A 25,462-nucleotide genomic window follows, 5' to 3' on the forward strand; every position below is an offset into this window, starting at 1 on the left:
CGCCATAAATAAATCTAGCGAAGTCATATATTGCACACTGAAGGTTGGTATCCCTGCGGACAATATGTGACCGATCTCATCATACAGGTATTTTGTACTATTTTCGATAATGATTTACCAATATTGATTTTAATAATACTTTGAGACGCAGGAGTCAATGAGAATCTATCGATCTCATTAGCCATGTTAATAAGTGAATATAGAGCGGTTTTTATGAACTAAAGATAAAAGTATAAAAAGCTCATAAATATTAATTGAAGTGGCCTATCTTCGTATTTTAATTGGACATATGGAAGACACTTAAAATCTCTTATCAGTCACTGTTTTGTAACCAATAAGTCAATCCCTGCATGACTACACCAACAATTCAGCTTATGTGGGCCCCCTCCAAGCCCCTGAAGGGGTCGGAAGGGTCATCAATGCACAAAGTGATGCCACTTTCCGTTCAGCGGCTGCCGATGTTGTTCGAGCCTTGTAACGGCAATGACTGAATTGTATCAATATCATTTTCACAACTTACTGGCATCAGCTTTACCAAATTGTACAACTACCAAAATCAAAATTAAGTTTTATCTCTTATCAAAGAATTATTTGTATGTGACACTCAAATACCTAATCACGCAAATATAAATACCATTGTACATTGGTTTCTAAGCTGTTCTCAGGCACAATCATTTGTGTAAACATTTACTTGCTATTAAAACTCGTTCACCCGATCTGTGACATACGCAAATACTCACGCACTCGTTGTCTTTACACACACACACACACACACACACACACACACACACACACACACACACACAACACAAATAAATAAACGAAAAATCTTCCTTCCTATCCACTACAGAAAGTAATTCCCATTTATCGTCCACAAACTATCACACTTTGTTTTTAACTCTATTACAGAAAAATCACCATAAAATGCTGAGACAAAATGAATAATTACTATAGATAAAAATAATGTAATCAGCTAGGTGTTGAACAAGGTTGCCACGTTAGAGACTAATATTCACATCTATTTAGCGGCCACTTTGAACGTCCAGCAGCAAAAATCAGGCCGTATTTTTAGTAATTTTAGCTACTGTCTAAATATGTTCGCAGTTTCTATAACATTTTTAAGCATATTATTGTATCTGGTGAGATACTAGAGGAATTTGAGCAAGTTTAGCAACAGTTACGAAGGCAGACTTATCAATACTGGAATTTTAACAGACGGGAAAGAAGAAGATAAACATTAGAGGAAGCTCGTCTGCCTCGCTGGATGAGGCTGCGTTCCTGTTTCTGCCTAATATCGCGTGCCACGCCATTAAACCAGAGAAAAGTAAGGCTAGTGAGATGTTAACGGCTAAACGTAAGTGGTAGTGACTTGCCTGTGCATAAATATGAGTTTGTTAGGGTGTAATTAACGTAATTCTACCCCCATGTGATGTGAGCCGCTTGTTACGAAAGATTGGCCCGTAAGTGTTAATACCCTGGCCTAGCTCAATCGTATACGCTCGGAGTTATATGACGCTACGTGGTCCGTTCTGATTATAATACCAGTCTCTGTATGTGGAAGTGAGGAGTTTTAGATTAAACAGGTCTCAGTAGCTGTCAGTCAATAAACTAAAGAATAGGGTCTAACGTAGGCCTAATACAAGTGAATGAAACTTCGTAACATCGTACGGGAATATAGAACTATATATTTATTATTATTATTATTATTATTATTATTATTATTATTCACAATGTACACTGATGAATCTGTACTGATGTAGAGTTTTATATATGAGGTGCTGATTGGAGTGTTAGGCTACAAGGATGTGTGTGCTTGAGTTAACTCTTATTATTATAATTAACAGTTGCTTCTGCCCTGGTATCACCAACTGACAGAGCTGTATATTTCAGGTACCTTTTGGATTCCAAGTACAGCAAATCACAAGAGGTACAAGAGTGTGTGTTGGAGCTGAGAAGTTTCAAGTTTTTACATCCCTAGCCAAAATGCCACCCACTGATGGAGAGCCAGAACCCAAGAAGGCAAAGATCTCTGACACTGACACAGACATACAAACAAGAATACAGAAGGAGAGAGAGGACGTGAGTAACAGTGATGGTGATAAGCTAACAATGGCAGTGATGATAGTAATGATGATGATGTTAATACTGTTGTTGTTGTTGATGATGATGTACATCTATTCACAGATGGCAGAGATAGTGACCAAGTTCAAGTTCAACAAGAAGCGTGTCCAAATGCTAAGCAAGGAGGACGAGGTACCTGATTGTGATGGCGTGGTGTACTGGATGTCACGTGACCAGAGGGTTCAGGGTTGGTGGTGCCTGTTTATCTGTGTATTATACTGTGTGTCTTAATCTGTTTGTCTGTCTGTGTATACTTGTGTCTATCCCCATTCATCTATCTGTTTGTATATCTGGCAAGCTATTAAAATGTTGATTTGTCTGTGTTGATCTGTCAATCTGTCCGTCTGTCTTTCTTGAAGTGTCTGTCTATCTATTTATCTATATCCATCTGTCCATGTATCTGTCTAATGCAACTGCTGGGTTCAAGGCCAGTATTGCTAAGTTTTTCTCAAGAATTTCCTTTGTATGTCAGTGTGAAGCCATGTGCAGAACAAGCTTTTGACTTGTGAGGCGGAGCCAGGATTCCAGATGCATGAATGGTGAGTGAATGGGAGTGTGGGTCATTCAGTTGGGAAAATTAAGGTTAATACTGATATCATGTTCTTTCTGGAACTCTGAACCCACTCTCACCTGACCCTAGGGTGGGAAAGAAGATCTGGTTGATGATGATGATGATGTATATTGGGTGAGAAAAAACGTAGATGATGATAAGGATGACATATTTTAGGTGGGAAAAGATGTAGAGATGATGTGACAATGATAATTACTTCACAGACAACTGGGCTCTACTGTTTGCCCAGCGGTTGGCCCTGAAATACGAGGTGTCCCTACATGTGGTCTTCTGTTTGGTGCCCACCTTCCTTGATGCAACCTACAGGCACTACCACTTCATGCTTAAAGGTATACTAAACCCCATTCACTTTAACTAGGAGTAAAATTGCCATCTCTCTTGAATGCTGAGCTATAACAGAGATAAACATACACTTTTTTCATTTTTACTATACTGTAGTGTGTTTGCTCTAACCTGACAAAGATCTCTGGCCCCTTTCAGCTTATATGAAGACCATGTGTAGCCAAGGGATGGAGTTGATTTGACTAGTAACCATAGAGATTCATTTCTACCTCATAACTAAGTTTTATTGAATTTCATGGAGCCACAACTTAGCATTCAAGATATGCAAGTGGCTCAATTCCGTCAAGTGAAAGCAGCTGTATCAACCCCGGGAAGTATTGCCAAAAAAGTGAATTGTGGCTACAAACTTGGTAACCAGCCACCACTCTTAGGCAGGAACTCAGCCATATGTAAATAAAGTCAAAGCCCAGATTTTTATCTATCTATCTATCTATTGCCAGACGCCTCAATCCCGTTTGGGGTGGCCACAAACAAATCGCCTCCAAGTCGCCCTGTCCCCCGCCATTTCACTCCCCTGCTCCCAGCTCACACCCCCCTCTTTCATATATCTCTCCACCCCATCCCTCCATCTCATCCTCTGCCTCCCCCTCCCTCTTTCCCCCTCCACCTCACTCACATACACTCTCTTCGTCAGTCTTTCACCCTCCATACACATCCTAGTTTTCTTTTTCCCCAACAGTTTCCAGGAACTATAGAGAAGTACCATAATTAGGTGGCTGGGACACTTGGTTTATCTTCCAATCCACACAAAACATCAGCTGCACTATGGCCAATCTCATTTGCGGAATTCTGTAATTGAGTGATTGATATTCTTTCCACAGGTCTAGAAGAGGTGGAAAAGGAATGCCAGGATTTGAATATTGAGTTCCATCTGCTTTTGGGGGAAGCTAAGGATGTGTTGCCAAAATTCATGGAGGAACACGAAATTGGAGGGCTAGTGACAGATTTCTCTCCTCTCCGTCTTCCGCAAAAATGGCGTGAAGATGTCAAGAAAGCCATACCTGATAATGTGCCTATGTGTATGGTAAGGATGGGTTATTGTTACTGTGGCACTAAATTTAAGTGGAGATAAACCCAGTGCACTGCAGACTGATGTTCCCTTTTTCTTGCAGTCCGCTATCTTCCTTTCAGGGGATAGGGAGAGAGCTGAGAGACATTTGTTGGTCATGTTCAAGATGCCACATGAAGGCTTTCCTCTCCAGCACCAAAGCCAGGTTAACAGAGAGAGAGAAGATGAAAAGGTGGATAAAATCAGTGAAGAAAGAAAGATAAAGTTAAAGAAAGATGGGACAGTAAAGATGTACAAAGCCAATGAAGAAAGGGAATAGAGGGGGATGAAGAAAGTTGATAGGTTGGAGGGGAGAGATGATCAACAGAGTCATTCCCAGTTATAACTCTGTGTGCATGGTAAGGTTTAGTTAACTCTTCTGTACATAATGTATTGGTATCTGTTTATCAGTTGTGTGCTTGTGTATATTTATCCATTGATCTAGTTGTCCGTCTACCTATCTGTCTATCTATTCCAGATTGATGCCCACAATGTAGTACCGTGCTGGGTGGCGTCTGACAAACAAGAATACTCAGCCAAAACCATCCGCAAAAAGGTGACAGATAAACTTCAAGACTTCCTTACCAAGTTCCCAGTCGTGGCAAAACACCCACACACCAGTAAACACAAAGCGCAGGTGAGTGATAGATAGATATATAGGTAGGTGGATAAGTGCTGAATATATAAATGAATGAGGCAAGAAAGTGAGTAAGAAGGATTGAAAAAAGAAACTGAACAAAGGATCCTGTCATACTCCATCAGTAGGTGGAAGAAGGTCGAGATAATAATGGCTTATCATGATAGTTGCATCCCTATTTTTCTCACAGCTGCTGCTGCTGATGCTTTCCTCTCAGTATGGTGCTAGAGAGGCATGGCTTCATGTGGTGACATAGATATGACAGGGCAGCACAGCTGTCCAGTTATATTTGTGTACCACAACACCTTCCCTGTCCCCCAAAATGTGGATGGTGGACTGAAGGGAAAGGGCAGCTCCAGCCTGTGGTTCACAACCAGATATGTCTGGGTCCACAAAAGCAACAACAATCTTTGGTTCGTCCTACAAAACCAAAGAATAAATAAAATAATGTCTGTTTCCTCAGTTGGCGGAGGGCAGCATCAGCCTGCAGTCTGCTGAGTTCACCATCAGATCATCTTAGAGCCACAACAAAAACATCATCAACCTCTGTCTCTTTCCCTCAGCCTCTCTCTTTTTTCTCGTAGAGTGTGGACTGGGAGCTAACAGAGAAGAGTATTAAGGTGGACCGTGATGTTGGACCAGTGGACTGGGCCACTCCTGGTACACGCGCTGGACTGGACAACCTTAACGAGTTCTGTCTCAAGCGACTTCGTAAATATGCAGACCAGCGTAACGACCCCAATGTGAAGGCTCTCAGTAATATGTCTCCCTGGCTGCACTTTGGTGGGTACAAGTAATTTATTTGAACCTGGCCCAGATTTTCATACTTTTGCAGCTTATTTCATATTGTACATTGGTAGAAAAAAGACTGCAGTACCTATATCCTTTCCATAGGCCTAATGCTTCATCACCAGCACCATATTCAAGTGCTGCACTGCAGCATATTTAACACAGCTTACAGGCATATCCTTTCTATTATACTTCCTCATGACTAGCATTATATTCTGGTATTAAACTAATGTTATAGCCCAGCATTCAAAATGGAGAGATGTTAGTTTCAGGCCAGGTTAAATTGAAAAGAATAAATATGATTGTAAATCATCCTAAACTAACATACCTTTAGGTCAGGTGTCAGCCCAGTAATATGCCCTTCATGTCAGGAGGAGATGGTGGAGGAGGAGGACAAGACGAGGAGGATGGTGGTGGTGGTGATAATGCTAAGAATGAGGATGATGATAATGGTGGGGGTAGTGAGGTTGATGATGATGATAAACTCATTCTTCCAGGTCAAGTGTCGGCCCAGCGCTGCGCCCTTGAGGCGAAACGATACAAGAAGCAACTACGTGAAGGTGTGGAGGGGTTTTTAGAAGAGTCAATAGTGCGACGTGAACTGGCAGACAACTACTGCTATTACCAACCCAAGTATGACCAGGTGGAAGGAGCATATCAATGGGCAATTAAAACACTTAACGATCATCGGTGAGTAACAAGTGTACGGTACAGCAAACCCTTGATATATCAAACTGTTTGGGGGGTAAAGACTGATAATATAGTCTTTGATGTTCATGGAGTTAAGAGGTATATGAGGGAGGGGGGGGTGAGTTGGGGGGAGGGGAGTCAAATGGTGGGTGACAGAGTGACTTGGAGGCGTTTTGTCTGCGGCCACCCTTTGCGGGATTAGGGCATCGGGCTATAGATAGATAGATGTTCATTACAGGGGACAAATCCACCCCAGGTTCAATTTAAACTTAACCTTGTTTGGTGGATAGCTATTGGAATTATATGTGTTGACATTTTTACGTCAGTTATGTGTGGGTATATAGTGTGTACCTTTTTTTCAACAGTAATAAACAACACAACAGAAAAAATGCCAAATTACTGTTACTTTAGCCTTTGTTCAGTCTGTCAGCGGCATCACCTCAAAATTTATATTGTCCCAATGTTTGATATATTTGAAGGTCATTTGGTAGGCTCACAGAGGTCAGTATAGCCAAAGTTCAGGTTAATGAGTTTCTGTATAGTGAGGGTTTACCCTGTTGTGCTTACTGGTACATACTTATATGTGTGTTGGTATTTATTAGTGACCACCTAATGCTACAAGTATTCAACCTCCCCTCCAGCAATGACAAGCGGCCGTACCTATACACCCGGGAGACGCTGGACAAAGCAAAAACTCATGACGACCTGTGGAACTCTGCCCAGGTCAGTGCCGCTTTTTTATTTTTGAAGGCCTTGACTGTGCATTTATAAGTAAGCCGTTTTTCTTTTTCAACTGCTGATGGCAATTAGCACTTATAGCCTACTTGGTGTCATTCACCTGCATCACCACTGTGCCACCAAGTAGCTTGGGGCAAGATTTTATAATATTCATATGCCCATACTGTTGCCAACAGTTACCTAGGGTCAAAGGTTGGATTTGGAGTTTTCCTTCTTATAGACCAACTGCTATCCAAGGCTAATGAGTCCAGCCTGCTCCTGGAAATAGATTTTAAATGTGTAAAAGAGCTTTACCTACTGTACAGCCCATGAAGTAGTCGTAACTCAGACTTTGTGTAAATGTGGTTAAGTTCCCCACCTGGGAGTGTTAAGAAAAGCCAACTGCCAGGCGTTTGTTCCCATACCATTTCCACAGCAGTACCTCCCAGGAACACTGCTTACTATCCACCTCCCGCCTTATGATGGTGATATGTAATGTTAGTACCTAATATCATCTACATTTTGGACCTCCCTCCACAAAAACTACTGTATCACCTAACTGCACCTTCAGTTTGAAACTTAGCTGAGCCTAATCTAGAGTAATTTAACTTAATCAGACCTAAATTATCTTATCCCAGCCCAACTTATGTCCTATCCAAATGTAACCCAACCACTTGACCAAAACACATTATCTCCACAGCTTGAATTAGTAACCACTGGCAAGATGCACGGGTTCATGCGTATGTACTGGGCTAAGAAGATACTGGAGTGGACTGCCAGCCCAGAGGAAGCACTGGCAACAGCCATTTACCTCAACGATCGCTACTCCCTTGACGGACGCGACCCCAATGGCTATGTTGGTCAGTTTCACTTGGTTTTATTTTGTGATTGTTGTGGAGTGCATAAGTATGGTGATAATGATTAGTATGAGTGGGATTATGATGATAATAATGTTCTGTTCTTGTTTTGTGTCCAGGACTGGGATGATTATGGTGGTGGTGGTGATGAATTTTATCTCCATAACTTGGGGGATAAGGACTGGGGTGATGATCATGATGATGACTGATAATAATGTTGATAATAATGATTATGATGATGATAATACTAATAACAATAATAAAATCAACTGCAGGTTGCATGTGGTCAATCTGTGGCATACACGACCAGGGTTGGGCTGAGCGTTCTGTCTTTGGCAAGATCCGGTACATGACTTACGACGGGTGTAAACGCAAGTTCAAAATCGATGGTTACATTGCACGCTTTGGGGGCAAGAAGCACAAGTATGTCCCTCCATCCTCCAGCAAGGAATAAACACTCAGGCATAGGGGAAGACTGCTGCACCTTAGGGATTAGAGTATCAGTTCTGTGCCCAGGGTTGGAAAAAAAAATAAAATAGAGACTCCTCGTACTCACTCAGCTGAATCACTGTATTAACACTCTCAGGCTCATGTGACACATTCAGCTGAATAAAACTGTAATGGTAGTTTCAAAGTACTGTGTGTGTGTGTGTGTGTGTGTGTGTGTGTGTGTGTGTGTGTGTGTGTGTGTGTGTGTGATGAACTTATATTACTGCATCTTATACTCTAACTTACCTAAAGAGTTCATTATGGAAGCAACAGTGTACCGAATGATATGGAACGATGATGATGATGATGTGATTGACATAATAAATTGAAAGGAATGGGAATTCTTCATGAATACAGATGAACCCCCACATGAGTAAGAGTGAAAAGCATGTTGTGTGATCTGTGTGTGAGAAACAAACATCTGTATGGTATGTTTCATTATCATAACCATTTCCGGATACAGAGGATTCCATATTCTTTGTGTTGTGGGGACAGCTGAGTCTGCTGGTGTGGGGAGAACATACATTTTGGTAGCTTGATGAAATTTGTAATCAGTTATGTAATTACTGGATGTGGAGTGGATGGAGAATGTTTGACCTGAAGAGGTTATGTGAGTGAGGTGGAGACCAAGGATGAGACTGAGGGATAGGAGTGGAGAATGAGAGGGTGTGTGTGAGTTGTTGGGAGGGCAGTCAAATGGCAGAGTGTGGCTGCCCATTATGGAAGTAATGCACATGGCAACAGATAGAAAGCTAAGATACAGTACTTTAAACATGAAAAAGGTTAAAGGAAGCAGATAAGTAGACTGGGTGGATGATGGCACTGCTGACTGAGCCCTGCCTACAACACTTAAGAATTCTGCAGGAGCAAGGAGAGTGCATTATATGAACCACCCATCATACCTAGCCTCAGTATGATTATGAATGATTTTAAGTCTGAAGATGTCTCTGAGTGCATCACCCTCAAGTATGCCAGTGGCAGCTCTGTGTTCTTGTAAACCCAAATTAATAGTACCTGTATTAGTATTTTTCCTTATTTTTAAAAAAGTACCTTAAGTTGAATCTCAAATTACAATACTCCTCGCTCCATCCTTAGGTGAAAAAAAAAAAAAATGTCATGATGATGATGATATAGGAAGTTCCTGAGGAACTAAAAAAATATGTTTATGCAGTAAGCCAAGGCCTATTATATTGGTATACATTATCTTGCTAGTTTTGATAAGTTTTATGCAATATCACATTCCTTAAAAAGTTAACCCCCTCAATCCGATGATGTAAAATCTGTTACATTCTTGTTATCTATTAGGGTAAGAATTTTATTCAGCTTAGGAGACATTTTTAAAATTGGTGTAGATACAGCCTTTACTGACATGTTGTGTACTAGGGATTGTTAATGAGTTAAACAGTATATTAAGTGTCTATATATTAGCCAGAATAAAAAAAATATATATATATCATCAGATTGAAGGGATTTAGAAGTTAAGAATTAGTTAGTCATAGGCTATGTGTTGGTGGGAAGAAGTTAGAATTGTGCTTTATACAGTATTTCCTTATTTTCTAGACCCTTCTTTACCCCATTGTTAAGCAGGAAAAGGGCCAGGATGATGATGATACCTGAAATCCCATTACTTTAACTGTGTACAATACTTAGTAGCCAAATCAAATAATATTGCCAAAGTTTTCAATTTTCACTTGTTAATGAATGTAAATTATCTGTTAATACCACAGTGGTTGTTGGTACAGTGTATATTTAATGCTACCCACTCATTTACATCTGAAACCCAGTGGACTGCAGGCTTAAGTAGCTCTTCTGCAGTCCACTATCCTTATTCAGGGAATAGAGAGGTGGATGAGGAACATTGTACAACCACGTAGTTGACCAGCCTGGTTTTATCAGTGTCACCACATGAAGGCACCCCTCTTCAGCATCCTTCCTTCTCATGAAAATTACAAATGTGCAAGCACTCCTTGCTTAATTATACCATGTTTCATATCATTTATAAAGGCTCCAACATGCTTCCATGCATCGGACTTGGTCACCTAGTGGCGGCCCTCCATACTGCTCAGTCCCTGGCAGCCTCTATGTTCAGTCCCTTATTCCTACATGCATCCCACAACAGCACCAGACTTCTCTAACTGAGGGGATTAGCATTAATGTGTAACTATTTAAACTTAAATAAGTTACTGCTGTGGTAGGTGGGGGCACTCGCCATCTACTCACTCGATGTAGTTCTGCTTTGGCTGTCTGCCCTTTCCTCTCATCCTTCCCTCCTCTTCTTTCTTTCCTTCATTCTTTCCCCTTCCTTCTGCCTATGGGTGACTTTACACTGAGTGACAAGCCAAATGGTTTCCTGTGCACCAGGAAGCCATATACAAAGCTGGGTGGTAACAATTATACTCAAACTATGGCATCTGGTGGTTTAGTGGGTAATTAAGGCGCTCCAATCAGATTAAGCCTGTATATGTTTATATCCAAGGGGTGTTTAGGGTTTATTGCTAACGTAATGCCACTCAGGGATGAGTGAGGCTGGTCACTCTCATCTTAAATGTCAGGACCAACTTGCCTAACCTCAGGCTCCTCCGATCCTCATGGGACAACGTAGGACTGGATGATGGAGGATGGATATAAGTTACTATACCTCATACCAGTTAATCTGACCAGGCATGTATGGCAACACTGTTCCTGCCAAGATTCTGATTGGGTGGAGGTGTTTGTTCGATTTCGTTGTTGCTAAAATTGATACTCTTTTTATTATCAAATGTGATACCGAGTTTGTCGACAATACAATTGTCAAAAGCAATAAGAAATCCGTTATATATTTATCAACAGTGAAATTTTCGTAGGAAGACAGAGATATTGAGTCAACAAAGTATTTTAACAGTCCAAGTCAAGGTCAGCATTCGAACAATTCCTTTAAATCTCTGACACTCCATAATATAACAGAAAATTAAGAAATCCTGCTTAATCTAAGCGTTGGTATAACACATTTAAATTTTAAGATAAGTCCGCGCCCTTAAATCGTGCCAGAACTCAGAATAATTAAAAATTCTAGTGAAAAGACGAGTTCTGCGGGGAGGGAGGTTTGAAAAAATCGCAAAAAATCATAGTAGGCTAAAGGAAAACTATTTCATTATATATCCTCTATTATCACAGTACGGATTGATCTTAAAATTTAAATGTTATACCAACGCTTAGATTAAGTAGGTTTCCTTAATTTTCTGTTATATTACGGAGTGTCAGAGATTTAAAGGAATTTTTAAAATGCTGACCTTGACTTGGACTTTAAAATACTTTGTTGACTCAATATCTCTATCTTCCTACGATAACTTCATTGTTGATAGGTATATAACGGATTTCTTATTGCTTTTGACGATTGTATTGTCGACAAACTCAGTATCACATTTGATAATAAAAAGAGTATCAGTTTTAGCAACAACGAAATCGAACAAACACCTCCAGCCAATCAGAATCTTGGCAGGAACAGTGTTGCCATACATGCCTGGCCAGATTAATTGGTATGAGGTATAGCTACCTGTACACTATGTAATAGTTACTAGAGTTTGGTACTTAGAGCAAATGCATGTTTTGTATAATAAAGTTGGTATAAATATAAAAGTTTTTTGATTGTTCACCCTTCTGACGCAGAGGGCTCTCCCTCTTTGTTAAGGGGTCTTGGTATGCAGCATGTATTAGGAGTGTAATGCTGTGTGATAGTTTGATGTGGGCAGTAAGGGAGGATATTCGTATAATCAAATCTACAGAGATAAGAATGATTAGGTGGATGTGCAGTGCATCCATGAATGCCAGGCCTGGGAGGGTTAGGATTGTGAAAGAAGAGAGGAAGGTTGGGACTTGAATGTCGTAGTGTTGTCCTGAGAAGGGGCAGACTGGGAGAGTTTGGGCATATGGAAAGGATGGACGATGACAACTGGGTGTGGAGGGTGGAGGGTGTGAATGCTGAGGGTAGGAATGTGAGACGCAGACTGAAATAGACCTGGGGTGAAGTCACAGAGTGTGACCTCAGGGATAAAGGCCTGAGAAGAGAGGATGCTAGAGATCAGTGTGGAAAGCCACCATTTGGTGACCCAGGTTGATGCTACCTTGCATGTTGGAGTATATGAATGAAGGTACATGAGTACTGTACTTTCAAGAAGGCTTATGTCTAACTATCCATTTATATATCTATGTCTATCTGTATTTCTGTCTAATATCCATTTCTTTATTGCCCTGTGTCTTTGACCTCTGACAGATTACAGGTGAATTACTGTACTTCATTCTTGCCTGACCCTTAACATTTCACCAACTATGGTTCATATCAGATTAAAACCATTTAAGCTAACTGCTCAGAGACACGACATCTGACCAACCGTTCTAAATTTAATGTCATCTTACGGTAATGGGTCAGCCTCAACTCAGACACAAAGTTTGAGCCACATCATATCACAACTTCCCCCCCCCTTATTTATTTATTTATTTATTTATTTATATTTTGTACACACACACTGGTGCAACTTTCATCATGTTCTATAAGACTGATCTTTAAATGATTCTCAAAAGTGAATTTCTTCATAAATGCTTGACCCTTGATGCTTCCTTCACCTCTGGCTTAATGCAGATCAAGTTCATATGAGATGGCCTTACCCTGTGACCCTGGGTCTGACCTCTCCCTGTGACCTTGATCTTTGACTGAGGGGAGGCCAAGGTGGGTCCAAACTTTATTTGTTCTTTTTTTTTTTTTTTGGGGGGGGGAATAATGCTGAGGTACAATTTGCCCACATATTAAGTGATCCGAAATTTCAAGTGGGAGGGGTAGTGCAAGGGTATGACCGGATGGGTAGGACCCTCCCTCCCCCAGTTGCTACGCCGCTGATTATGAAGAACTTACACACTCACACTTACCTTATATAAGCACCACACTTGCACAGCGAACTTCCCTGGAGCCAGAAACCTTGATAAATCGACAAATGTTGGCTCGCCAACAACACACAAACACATTTCACTAAGCTAACCGTGTTCAAACACTGTTTTGGGATTCACAAACTTCCTGTTACCTCCAGTTAATAACTCAATTTTGAAATACAGAAAGAACAAGCTAGGCTGGATGTTTCTTGAAGCTCCTTCCCCTCGCCTTCCTGGGGAAACTGCTTCAGGTTACGAGTTACGACAGAGGTTACTGTACATGTTGTTTGGGGTCAACTCTCACGTCGTAGCCCGAAGCTTTGCGAGATTTTGACGCGCGGGATTCGACTTTATTTATTTTTTTTGCAAGTCAATGGAATATATATGGCGTTGTATTGTACACAGGAGGATTGCTGGGCCTCAGGGAAAGGCCTGTCAAAGAATATGCCGACAGCTGGCCACATGAAAAAGAAGAAAAATATATAAGAACAGCTCGTTGGAGAAGCTCGACTTGCAACACTGATTTGGGGGCTGCGTGGCTTTACTTACAGCCACTCACGAACTTTCTTTTTTTCACTGAATGCGCAGTATTGTTTGATCTCATACACGAATGAAAGAAAGGCACAAAAAACTTACAGAAACACTGGTTTTACCCAAAATACTAACATAGGCAACAATCGGGGCGCTTGTAAACAACTTTGTTTTGGTCGACAAGAAAGGTGAATATCTCGACTACGATAATTTTCGTATTATTAGCACAAATCGTTTTAAAACAGAAACGTGTCATGTGAAACTAGCTTCGACATAATATCAAGCATTTGTAGGCAGAGTCATCCTTCGACTTAGCCGTAAATAAGGAAAGTACAATAATGAAGACCGTCAATAGTTTCACATTGAAAAATTGCTTATTTTCCTTATCCACAGCTAAATCCACTCATACCATTGTCCAGCATGTACTTTTTTTATGCCGAAGCTATTTTCATACAATATTTATCAATTTTAAACGTAATTTTTACAGATACTACTAAAATGATCAATGTCAGTATTTTCAACTTAGGAACTCGAAACCAAATGATCAATTGACAGATATCACCCTGTCAGTAGCCTTATGCAACGTTTACTACCTCAACATTTCTTTGGGCATTAGTTCTCTTGCTGTTGTCTCATAATAAGTGGTTAGTGAAGCTGTCTGATGTTGGGGCATGATCTGAATTTCTCAAAGCCGGGCTTTAATGATCAACCACAAGATCCACCAACACGTCATAAAAGAAACAGCTGTCCCACCAGCCCTCGGTGAGACAGGTGTAACATGCATTCAGTATGGAAGGTGATATTAGCGCTGAAGTGGTGACATGGGGAGGTGTGTGGCATTTAGGGCTGTGGGCCGCAGCAAACAATACCATCGAGTCTTTAATCAGAGTCGGACACCTAAAATAAAAATAAAAGAAAAGAAAAGAAGTCACCATTTATGCACACATTCCCATCGGTATCTTCATCAATCCATTCTCTTCGTAGGGAGAGTGACTGCCAGGGTTAAGACTTCCCCAGACTCGTGAAGTGCGAATGGGAATGGGGAACTCTCAAATGCATGACTGTTTTGTTCAGAAAGAGGTCTATCTCTTCCTTGGTCTCCCCTTCTTCCTCTCCACCTCCGCCTCACTTACATTCTTCCAGTCAGTCTCTCATTTTCCACCCTCTTCATTCCATCCCTCCATCTCATCCCTGGTCTCCCCTTCCTCACTCACGTACACTCTTCTAGTTAGTCTCTTAGTCTCCATCCTCTCCACTCCATCCCCTCCATCTCATGCTTGGTCTCCCCCTCCTCCTCGCTTACACACACTCTTCTAGTCAGTCTCTCATTCTCCATCCCTTCATCTCATCCCTGGTCTCCCCTCCTCACACACACACACACACACACACACACACACACACACACACACACACTTCCAGTCAGTCTCTCCTCTCATCGTGGCCAAACACACCTAGTAAACATTTGGAGGAACTAAATACACAAGTAGATTATACAGAGGAAAAGAGTAACTGGTTTAATCTTTTATATAAATATTTCCAGTACATAATAAGATTTTGGTTCAGGTAAACATTTGATATAAAGTGTATGGTGGATGGAAGCATTGGTGTTAACACTATGATATAAAGAAATCTAATTGTGCCTTATTTATGTGTTTTATTATTATTATTATTACTATTATTATTATTATTTTTATTATTATTATTATTATTCTCAGGAATGAGTGAGGCTGGTCACTCGTCTTAAATGTCAGGACCACCTTGCCTAGCCCCGGGTTCCTACGCTCCTCTATGGGACGACATGGGATTGGATGATGGATGGATGGATGGGTTATTATCATTATTATTATTATTATTATTATTATAATTATTATTATAGAGCGAGGACTTTCTGTATTAAATATAAGTATAAACTAACAGTTATGTATTCGTCAGCTTAAGAGCCTCCCTAACACCTTTTCCTTAGCAATTTAGTTTTCATATCTGTATGCTTTTTTCTTCTATGTGGATATACTTAAAAGATATAAATAACATATAATGGAATAATTAGTTCTAATAGGCAAAATAAATCGCTAAAGAGAAGGTGTTAGGGAGACATGATGGCGAGACTATGGCCTAAACTCGCCCTCAGAGCCTTCTTTCATTTTCCTTCTTCCATACTCACTTCCTGCTCCTCCTCCTCCTCCTCCTCTTCCTCTTCTTCCATTCTTCCTCGTTATCTTAATCCACTTTCACTATTACACTACCTTTTCTTACTCATTTCTTGCACCCTCTCCTCCACTGCTCTCACTCTCTCTCTCTCTCTCTCTCTCTTCCTCATCCCTAGGTCAGAACACTCCTTCTTCCTCTTCTACACACACACACTCTCCTTCCATTCGCCTCTTGTACTCCTCTCTTCCATTGTCGCACTCTCACTCCTTAAACGCTTTCTTCCCTACGCCACTTCCTCTCCCTACTTCTTCTCCTCCTCCTCCTTCTTCCTCCTCTTTTTCTACTTCTATTCTTACGTTCTCCTTTCAGTCGCTTCTTTCACTCCCTCCCTTCTCACACTCTCACGACTCCCTGAATGATCTCTTCTTCCTCCCTACGCTACTTGCTCTTCCTACTTCTTCTCCTCCTCCTCCATCTTCTTCCTCCTCAATTTCTACTCCCACTCTCACGTTCTTCCAGTCTCTTCTTTCATTCCACTTCCTCTTTCACACTCTCACGACTCCCTGAATGATCTCTTCTTCCTCCCTACGCCAATTTCTCTTCCTACTTCTTCTTCTCCTCCAGTCGCTTCTTTCATTCCACTTCCTCTTTCACACTCTCACGACTCCTTGAATGATCTCTTCTTCCTCCCTACGCCACTTTCTCTTCCTACTTCTTCTTCTTCTCCTTCTGCTCTTGCTCTTGCTTGCGTATAATGCTGCGTTGCTCCATGGGATAGGTGAAGCAACGCCAGGCTAGACGCACGAACACCCAAAACACCAGACACAGAAGAAAGTATGGCACTGCGCTGAGAACCATACGCATTATCTGGAAAAAAACACGAGATAGATAGACAGATATATACAGACACAGATGATAGATAGATAGATAGACAGGTAAATAGACAGGCACAGATGATAGATAGATATACAGATAGACGCAGAACACCCACAATGCCAAACATAGAGGGAAATATGGCCCTACGCTGAGAACCATACGCATTATCTGAAAAAAACACGAGATAGGTAGATAGATAGATAGATAGATAGACAGATGGATGGATGGATAGATGGACAGACAGATGGATAGATAGACAGATAGACGCAGAACACCCAGAGCAGCAGGAAGTAAGGCTCGATATGGGAAAGCAATATTGGGAATTTGTAATATTTAACTATATCAATCTTTCTATCGGTCCATCCATCCATCCATCAATCCATATACCTATCTATCTATCTATCTGTCTATCTCTCTATCTATGTATCTATGTATGTATAATCATCATCGCATGTACGACAAAGGTCATGAAAATTGTTAGAAAAGGCGAAGTGTAATATCTCCTAAGCTATGCACACACACACACACACACACACACACACACACACACACACACACACACCGAATGGTGGTAGAGGGACGCCTTTACGTGGTGGCACTGTAATAATCAGGGCACTCCACTGCCTACCCATACAGACATCTTATCTCTCTCTCATCTTCCCCGAAAAGAGGATGGCGGACTGCAGAAGAGTAACATCAGCCTGTAGTCCACCGAGTTTACGTTCAAATGAGCCTGGGACTACAAAAAGAATTTATTGATCTGTCTATCTATCTATCTATCTGGCAGACCTCTTTGGCGAATGACCACCTGGTAATTATTTGCCCCTAAATGTAGCCAATGGTTTCTCCTGAACTACTCTCAAGAAACCACTTGGCTTGTCAACGAGTAACTGCATCATGTGAGTGGATGGTGGGCGTCCCTACCTACCACTAAGATAATTATACCACTGAATTTAAGCAAACTCACCTGCTCGCCATCCATATAAGCTATTGGATTCACCATGATGAATTATGTCGCTCCTCACCTCTCGCCACGAAAGTAAAAAAATTTCCAGTTTTTGTATTTAAATTTAACTTGTCTCTGCTATTTCTCTTTGTAGAATTGAAAATGTCCCTTTCTAATAAGTTTATTAAAGTATGGAAATTTTAGGGGACATGGAGAAGAAGAATGTTCACTCCCCACTCTTTGATCTTCTGTGCGGCACTGACTTAAGGAAGGTTAGGTGACCCACAATACCTTAAAGGTTGCCAGAGGTACGATAATCACTATACAGGTACGATGTAGGGATTATTACCTGCGTCGAAATGCGCCTGGTATATAAAAGCAACGCAAGTCTACGTTGTTCTTGCTGGAGCGAACTTTGACATGAATCTTCACTGTACTCAGATCAATAATATATAAACACACACACACACACACACACACACACACACACACACACACACACACACACACACACACAGAGTTGAGTGTTAGGGAATGGATCGGTAAGGACATGAATTAGTTATAAAGTTGATCGACCCCTGGGTGGAATGATGCGTGCACATAATGCTAACGCACATGCAAGCACCCACGCACACACACACACACACACACACACACACACACACACACACACACACACACACACACACACATTTCAAGTATTTTTCCATCATGACGTCTTCTACACTTCTTGATACTCCCAGCCGACTTTATTCAACTTGTCAATGCTCCCAGGCTCCTACGACTGACTCACAGCTGAATAATACAATCTGGGGCTGCTGGCATGAACTTCTAGAGTTGCCTGCACCATGAGAGGGTATTATACAGGTACGTCTCTCACATTCTTGCTATCTACATGTGATTTCATTGTACTTCTTTAAGGCCACCCAGTATATTCAGCCTGATTTCTCGCCCTTGGTGAGTTAATATCTTTCATTACGATGACGTGGCGCTGAAGGGAAGCCTACACCTCGTGGCATTGTGCACCTGGAGGAGCGACGCAGCTGTGGCGTCCATCTGGGAGCCAAACTTTCTCACATTTCCCTGCACATCACCGTGTGGAAAGGCCCTGGTCCAACCCTGAAGAGGCGCTGTCTACCACAAGGGGGCACTGGACCCCTTCACGTGTATGTACCATTCTGTACCATAAAGGTTTAAATCCAAGGGTACACTTTTCACAGTACCATTGATGGGCGAGCATCTGTTTATTCTCCTTAAAGTCTGAAATGATTAGCCTTGTCCCGGACCCCTACAGGCCTCGTGATGCAAAGACTGAATAGTGTTGCTAACCCCAAAAATCTTTCTAAAGGAGGGGACAAAACATTATACTGATTAGGTACATGAAATTTCTAATCCAAATCTTGCATTAGCATTACCATGGAGTGATATAAGAGTGAGAGACTGACTAGGAGAGTGTATGTGAGTGAGGTGGAAGGGGGTAGACGGAAGGGGGGGACCAAGAATGAGATGGGCTGATGGAGTAGAGAGGTAGATGAGAGAGGGGAGTGTAAGTTAAGGGGGAGGACACCGAAATGGCAGGGGAGAGGGCGACATGGAGGTGATTTGTCTGCGGCCACCCCTTACGGGATAAAGGAGTCAGGCTGTAGATAGATAGGCAGATAAATAGATAGACAGATATAGGGGGAGGGTAACCTTTAACAACTGTAGAACTATCGTGCGTAAATAATAAACGAAGCACATTGATTTGTCCCGCCAGGAGGAGGGTAGAAGACCCACTAAAGGACTAAGGCAAGCTTGTATTCTGGGTACTATAGCACACTTCTTACCACATCTTCTTCAGCTATTTATTTTGCATGTTAACCATTTCATCCTCCTGCCCCGTGCGTTATTAAGGCGAAGTAAAACGAGACTAAAATACGAGTATATACAAGTAACTCTCAAACAGAATACTGTACCGAAGTGTATAGAGGTAACATGTAATTGAAAGGTAGTACAACGCCCCTGTGTCACGTAGAAAACATCCCCGAGTCCAGAATCCGACAGTTTGAAGCACTTTATTTGTGTCTACCGGTAAGTGGGTAAAGCTGGATTGCTGTTGTGGTTGTGCTGAACGTTAACCCAGTGGATTGCATGCTGACGCTGCCCTTCTGCACACCACCATCCTACTTCAGGGAGACAGGGAGGGAGATGAGAGATGTTTACACGAGTATAGCCAGCCAGCTTTTGTTTATACTCGTTTTCGAGAGACAAGGAGTGATATGAGAGATGTTTGCACGAGTATAACCAGGCAGCTTTTGTTAACACCGTTGAGGTTGCCCTTCTGCAGCTCACCATCCTATTTTGGGGAGATAGGAAGCGAAATAAGAGATGTTTGCTCTCGTATAACCATGGGCGAGATCTGATCACTCTCACCTTACTGTCTCGCGTAGCCTAACCCCAGGATCCTACACCCCTGACGAAACAGTAAAGGATATGATGTCAGACAGGGAAACCGAGATGCCTAACGATACAAGATATGGGAATTGAAGATGGGTGAGTGGAAGTTGCCCGGATGTGCGTTCTCTCGCAGGGAAAGATGAAGGCGGTCAAGGAGAAATAATTGATTGGTGACATTTTAACTTCCCGCTCCACCCTCCTCACCATCCCAACCTTATGTAAGTCACTACTACACCTACTACCTGCTTTTGTTGTATAACTACTCTGTACCCTTTACAACAATAAGTATTACCAATCAATCAATCCGTCTTGAACATACAGCTAAAACAAGAGATTAACACTAGGATACGATGCTTTACTCTGTTCACTTTCTTCTGACCTTAAAGTGCCATCTCCCCATCTTGATTTATAAGCTGTAGGAAGAGACTAACACTAGAATATGATGCTACACTCTGTCCCCCATAACTTGGCCTAAAATTGCCCTCTCTCCATCGTGTACTGATCTGTAAAAAGAGCTTGATGCTAAATTATGGGTTGATCATGAAGAGGTGATATGTAAAAGGTGCAGAACTGTAGTATTGCCTTATTCTGCCACTGAGCTACGTGAGATAGGTTGCAAAAGGACGAAATCTTCTCCTCTTCCTTCGTCTTTTTCACCTCCTCCTCCTTTTCCCCCATCCACATCCTTCGTTTTCTTCCTTCTGCTCTTATGAATAAAATCGTCAGGCGTAGGCTGGAGCAGAATGTTGTCCCCCCCGTCCGCTCTCTCTAAGTCAAAACCACATTCCATTTCCTCCATGTTTACTTTATTGATTAGCGATATCACTGTCATTTGGCTTCCTAAAGCCTTCTTACTGCTTGATCTTTACTATATCTCTCCATCTACATATCTGTCTCTCTGTCTATCTATCTGTCTGTCCGCCCGTCTATTTATCTATCTATCCGTCTGTCGTCTGCCTGTCTGTCTATCTATCTACATATCTATGTGTTTGTCTATTAATAGCCAGACCTCACAATCGCGGAAGAGGTCGCCACAGTCTAATCAGCCACACCATCCTCTCTTATGCGTTCCACCTCATTCCTTCATCCTCGGTCTCCCCCTCCCCCTTACCCACAGACACTCCTCTAGTCAGTCTCTCAACATTTCCACACAGCCAAAACTTCATATATTGTCTTGTAAATATACACAATGCGGAAGGAAATACGGGTAAGACCTAATGAATAACATATGAATAATCGACGAACATAACTACTGGGCTAATAAAGGTTAGCGAACATTAAATTTTCCGGATTTCGTTTGTTGACTGAATCTTAAAGATATAAGAAACTTATTATCAAAATGCATATGCAGTATCGGTCAGTCTAAGTAATATTTAGCACTGCAATACTTCTCAATCTGCAACGTCCGGATTAATTCATTTTATATTGTATCGTTAGAAAATAAATTACTAGAAAAAGAAAAACTAGCACGTTTTTACCAACCTGAGATCCCTAAATCAAGTGTAGTCAGACTGGAAGGCTGATCTGACTATAAATAGTAACCAAGGACTCATTCCTAATTTATAACTAAGGCTCACCAAATTTCATGCGCCCAAGACAGTATTTAAGTCGTGAAAGTGGCCCAGTTCCAATAGACGAAAACGAACCCACTCTAGTAGCTCCCTATCACCTCTGTTCTCTCCACAGTTAGCAAACAAATAAGCAAACATGTTATGTGTTTAGATAGATGGACGACCTTCGAGGATACTAAAAGATTCAAGATAGTGAAACGTGGCGTGAGAGGACCATAAAGTTTTGCACCCTAGTAACGTACAACATAAAGTTAGGGAACTGTCCTTTGGTGTCCATATTACTCTTGTTCGTTCTAGAAAGTGGTTGGAAAACTGGAATGTCTTGATATGCTCTAAAATATTTGAGAGATAGTGAAACATGACGAGAAGACTGGCCATGCCCCGCGGAATGTTGCATGCCAGAGAAAATGGAAGTTCCTCTTGAGTAACTCTATCAGTTGTACTTAATCTACATGTTCATTTGTTCATCCATTCTATCAAGTATGTAAGCAGAGTTTATTATTTTCATTGGTGGTCTTGTGGGTCACGGTGCTCCGACAGGATGGATGGCAATTTTCGGCCAATATAGAGCGTCTAGGATATTGACAGCGCCCATGTAGTGTTGTTTCTGTTCACCTGATGGAACTGGCCACTCCCACAACTAGAACACCAAGCAGTGGTTATGCGAAGTTCAATTCGCCTTAGTTATGGGGCGGGATTAGGTTACCTTGGTTACTATAGCTGGCGTGTTTGAACTGAACCACTCCCACAACTTCTATACTTTGTTTTGTTTATAAAGGTTCCAAGCAGCTTGCATGTGTCAGCCTTGGTCACTTAATGGCATCCCACCACACTGCTCAATCCCTACCAGCCTCTTAGATGAGTCCCTTATCTTTGAGGTCACACACTATGATCTTGTCCCAGGTCTTTTTCAATCTGCCTCATGCAACTCCACCCTCAACATTCACACCTCTCACCCTCTGTAACTAGATGTCATCCTCCAACCTCTCCACATACCCAGACCATCTATTTACCCCTTCTCATCACATCACTAATACATTCAAGTCTCAACCTTCCTCTCAGCTCTTTATTTGCAATCTTCACTCCCCCTGGCATGTCATTCAAGGATACATCCACTTACCTCTCTCATCTTTGTATGTTTGGACCTATGAATATCCTCCTTCCTTACTGCCCAAGTCTCACTGACATACAGCATTATACTCCTATCACATGCTGCTTACTAGAGCCCCTTGCCATGGAGGGAGAGCCCCCTCAATGTCATGAAAGACAACAGGTCCCTGAACTTCTTCCAATCATTCCTTAACCTACACACTGAGCTAGGTCTAGCCCTCCTTCTTCCAGTATAACTCATTAATAACAAAACTACTACACACACTCAAGGGACTCTCCAGCACTGCCATTCCTTTCCCACCTCTCTCTTGTATGCTTTCCTTTTCCTCAACTATGACTGCTATGCTTACATGAAATTCAATGAGCCTTAGTTATGAGGTGGAAAGGAGTCTTCTTGGTTACTACCCAAATCAACCCTCAAGTGAATGCACTTGACCACCAAATGAACTGGATGGGGTTAAGGATCTTCGTCAGATTAGAACAGTCGCTATGGTTGTACTGGAAGCTATAACTGGAGGAGAATGAATCTTCTTGGTTACTATCCAAAACAACCCTTCAGCTGACTACACATGGGCATAAACTGAACAAGACGGAACTGGTGACCTCGGCAGGTTAGATAAAACACACCACAGTTGTACTGGAAGCTATAATTGTAAAGTCATGTCAAAAGGTTTGTGCCTTGCTCTTAGTTTATACAGATCAGATTCCTACGTAATAAATACCATGAGTAAACTGTCGCATCGGAGGGAAACACCTACACCTAAATCTATGTTAATTCCTTCAATCCCACAACATATTTTATTCATGCTACCTCCAGATGATTTTATTCAGCTTAGGAAAGACTTTCTGAAACTGGAGGAGTTAGATGTAACCTCATTTAACCCATTCACTATGAGATTTTTTAAAGCTGCTTAAAATTAAAATAATTTGTGGTATCAACATCATCCATACCTCCTTTCCCATTCAATTTTCCAACTTTCACATGGTGCTGGAGAGGGAAGCCTTCAAGAGGTGACACCAATATAACCAAGCAGCTAAACTGTCTGGCTATACAATGTCCCTCAACTACTTCCCTATCCTCCCCGAAGGAGGCAGGTGGACTGAATGAGGAGGACAACTGCAACCTACAGTCCGCCACATTCACATTCAGATGAGCCATGAGTTCCTACTGCTACTACTACTACCACCACCACCACTACTACTACTACTACTACTACTACCACTACTACTATTACTACTACTACTACTACTACTAGAGCAGACCCTTCCAAAAGTGGACAAAATCATCTGGGGGCAGCAAGAACAAATGAATTAAAACATGCCATGGGATCCAAGGTTGTTGTAAGCACAAGTAACATAAGGAATCCTAAAAATAATGAGTCATAACATCAACTTTCTCATGGTCAGTCAACTCTAGCATCATATTCCATCTAATGTTCGTTTGTATTCAGCCGAGAGTGAGTGTAACAGTCACAGTGTTAATGCTGGAACCATTTGCTCTCTCAAGACTGGGTCAACTGTGTTATATTATTCCAGCTGATTTTAGATGATATTCAGCTGAGTGCATATAGAAGCCTGAGTGCTAATACTGATACCATTAACCTTCTCATGTTCAAGGAAACTCTAGCACTTCATTCCCAATGATGCCACACAACCATATTTAGCCAAGAGTAAGGTTTGTATTCTTGTCGGTTAAGGAGGTCCCTAGCACTTCTTCCTTAGTGATCTATGTTTTGATACAGCTGGTCAATATCAAACTGTATGTTACTTATGATGAGTATGGTGGTATCTGAATGACTTAAACAACACAGAAGAGGACAGCTGGGAGTAATACGCAGAGTAAATCACTCAGGATAAGGCATTAGGGAGCTTCCTTAACTGATGAGAATACAAGCCTATGCCATGGCAGCCTGAGTGTTAGATGTACTTGACACTAACATTATAAATAAAATGGTGTCAATTCTCCTCAATAAAAATGCAGACAGGAGATGTCCTTTTTAGTCCATTCTTCTCCTGACAGATGGTTTTATTCAACTATGGAATGACCTCACAAAGCAAATGGGTTTATCAAGGCTATATACCCCTTCTATGGTGCTGATAAGGGATGCCTTCATGTGAGGGCACTGATGTGACTGCATGATGGGGCTGCCTGGTGATACAAATGTCTCTCAATCCCCTCCCTATCTTCCCCAGCAAGGTTGGTGGACTGCAGAAGAAGGGCAGCTTTATTCTGCAGTCCACCAGGTTCACATTTCAGGTAGACCTGGAGCCTAGACCTAAAACTACTACTACTACTACTACTACCACCCGTCCTACATGAGAGAACTTCCCTAAGAGGAATACAACCATCAGGGGACAGCAAGAATAGCACGTAAAAGACATCCCCATGCTCCATAAGTGAAACATGATCACCTTTAACAATATAAATATACAGTAATACCACCACCACCTACACCACCAAAAACTGTTCACGTTTGTCCAGTTATTGTACATCAACAATTGTTCAAGTTTGTCAAGTAACTGTACAGATGACGGAATAAATCTGCCAGTCCTCATTTTATATATATGGGATGTGTTCTAGTATATCTCAAAAATTTTTCCATATAACTAGTACTGTAAACAAGGAGAAACAGACAAATAAGCTTAATGAGTTGCAATGGAAATCTTTAGTTCCTGTTGTATAC

At 41.5% G+C, this 25,462-nt stretch overlaps 1 protein-coding gene and 1 long non-coding RNA gene across 2 annotated transcripts; one reads left to right on the forward strand and one right to left on the reverse strand.

Moving 5' to 3' along the window:
• Window positions 1-1,251: 1,251 nt before the first annotated feature.
• LOC145416411 (deoxyribodipyrimidine photo-lyase-like) lies at window positions 1,252-8,354 on the forward strand. Its single transcript, XM_080285359.1, has 11 exons — window positions 1,252-1,324; window positions 1,891-2,079; window positions 2,185-2,308; window positions 2,896-3,021; window positions 3,856-4,058; window positions 4,561-4,719; window positions 5,304-5,502; window positions 6,006-6,198; window positions 6,840-6,921; window positions 7,616-7,775; window positions 8,048-8,354. The coding sequence occupies exons 1-11, from the start codon at window positions 1,265-1,267 to the stop codon at window positions 8,224-8,226; spliced, it is 1,674 nt and encodes a 557-aa protein (XP_080141485.1). The 5' UTR covers window positions 1,252-1,264; the 3' UTR covers window positions 8,227-8,354.
• An 8,132-nt stretch (window positions 8,355-16,486) lies between these two features.
• Window positions 16,487-17,899, reverse strand: LOC145416525 (uncharacterized). Its single transcript, XR_013900285.1, has 2 exons — window positions 17,683-17,899; window positions 16,487-16,706 (listed from the first exon to the last, which is right to left on the reverse strand). It is a non-coding gene; the product is annotated as an uncharacterized LOC145416525 (long non-coding RNA).
• Window positions 17,900-25,462: the final 7,563 nt, after the last annotated feature.

The sequence above is a fragment of the Coenobita brevimanus genome, chromosome 106, assembly GCF_032717465.1.
Source record: "Coenobita brevimanus isolate Jiangsu-jjx chromosome 106, ASM3271746v2, whole genome shotgun sequence".
Lineage (NCBI taxonomy): Eukaryota > Metazoa > Arthropoda > Malacostraca > Decapoda > Coenobitidae > Coenobita > Coenobita brevimanus.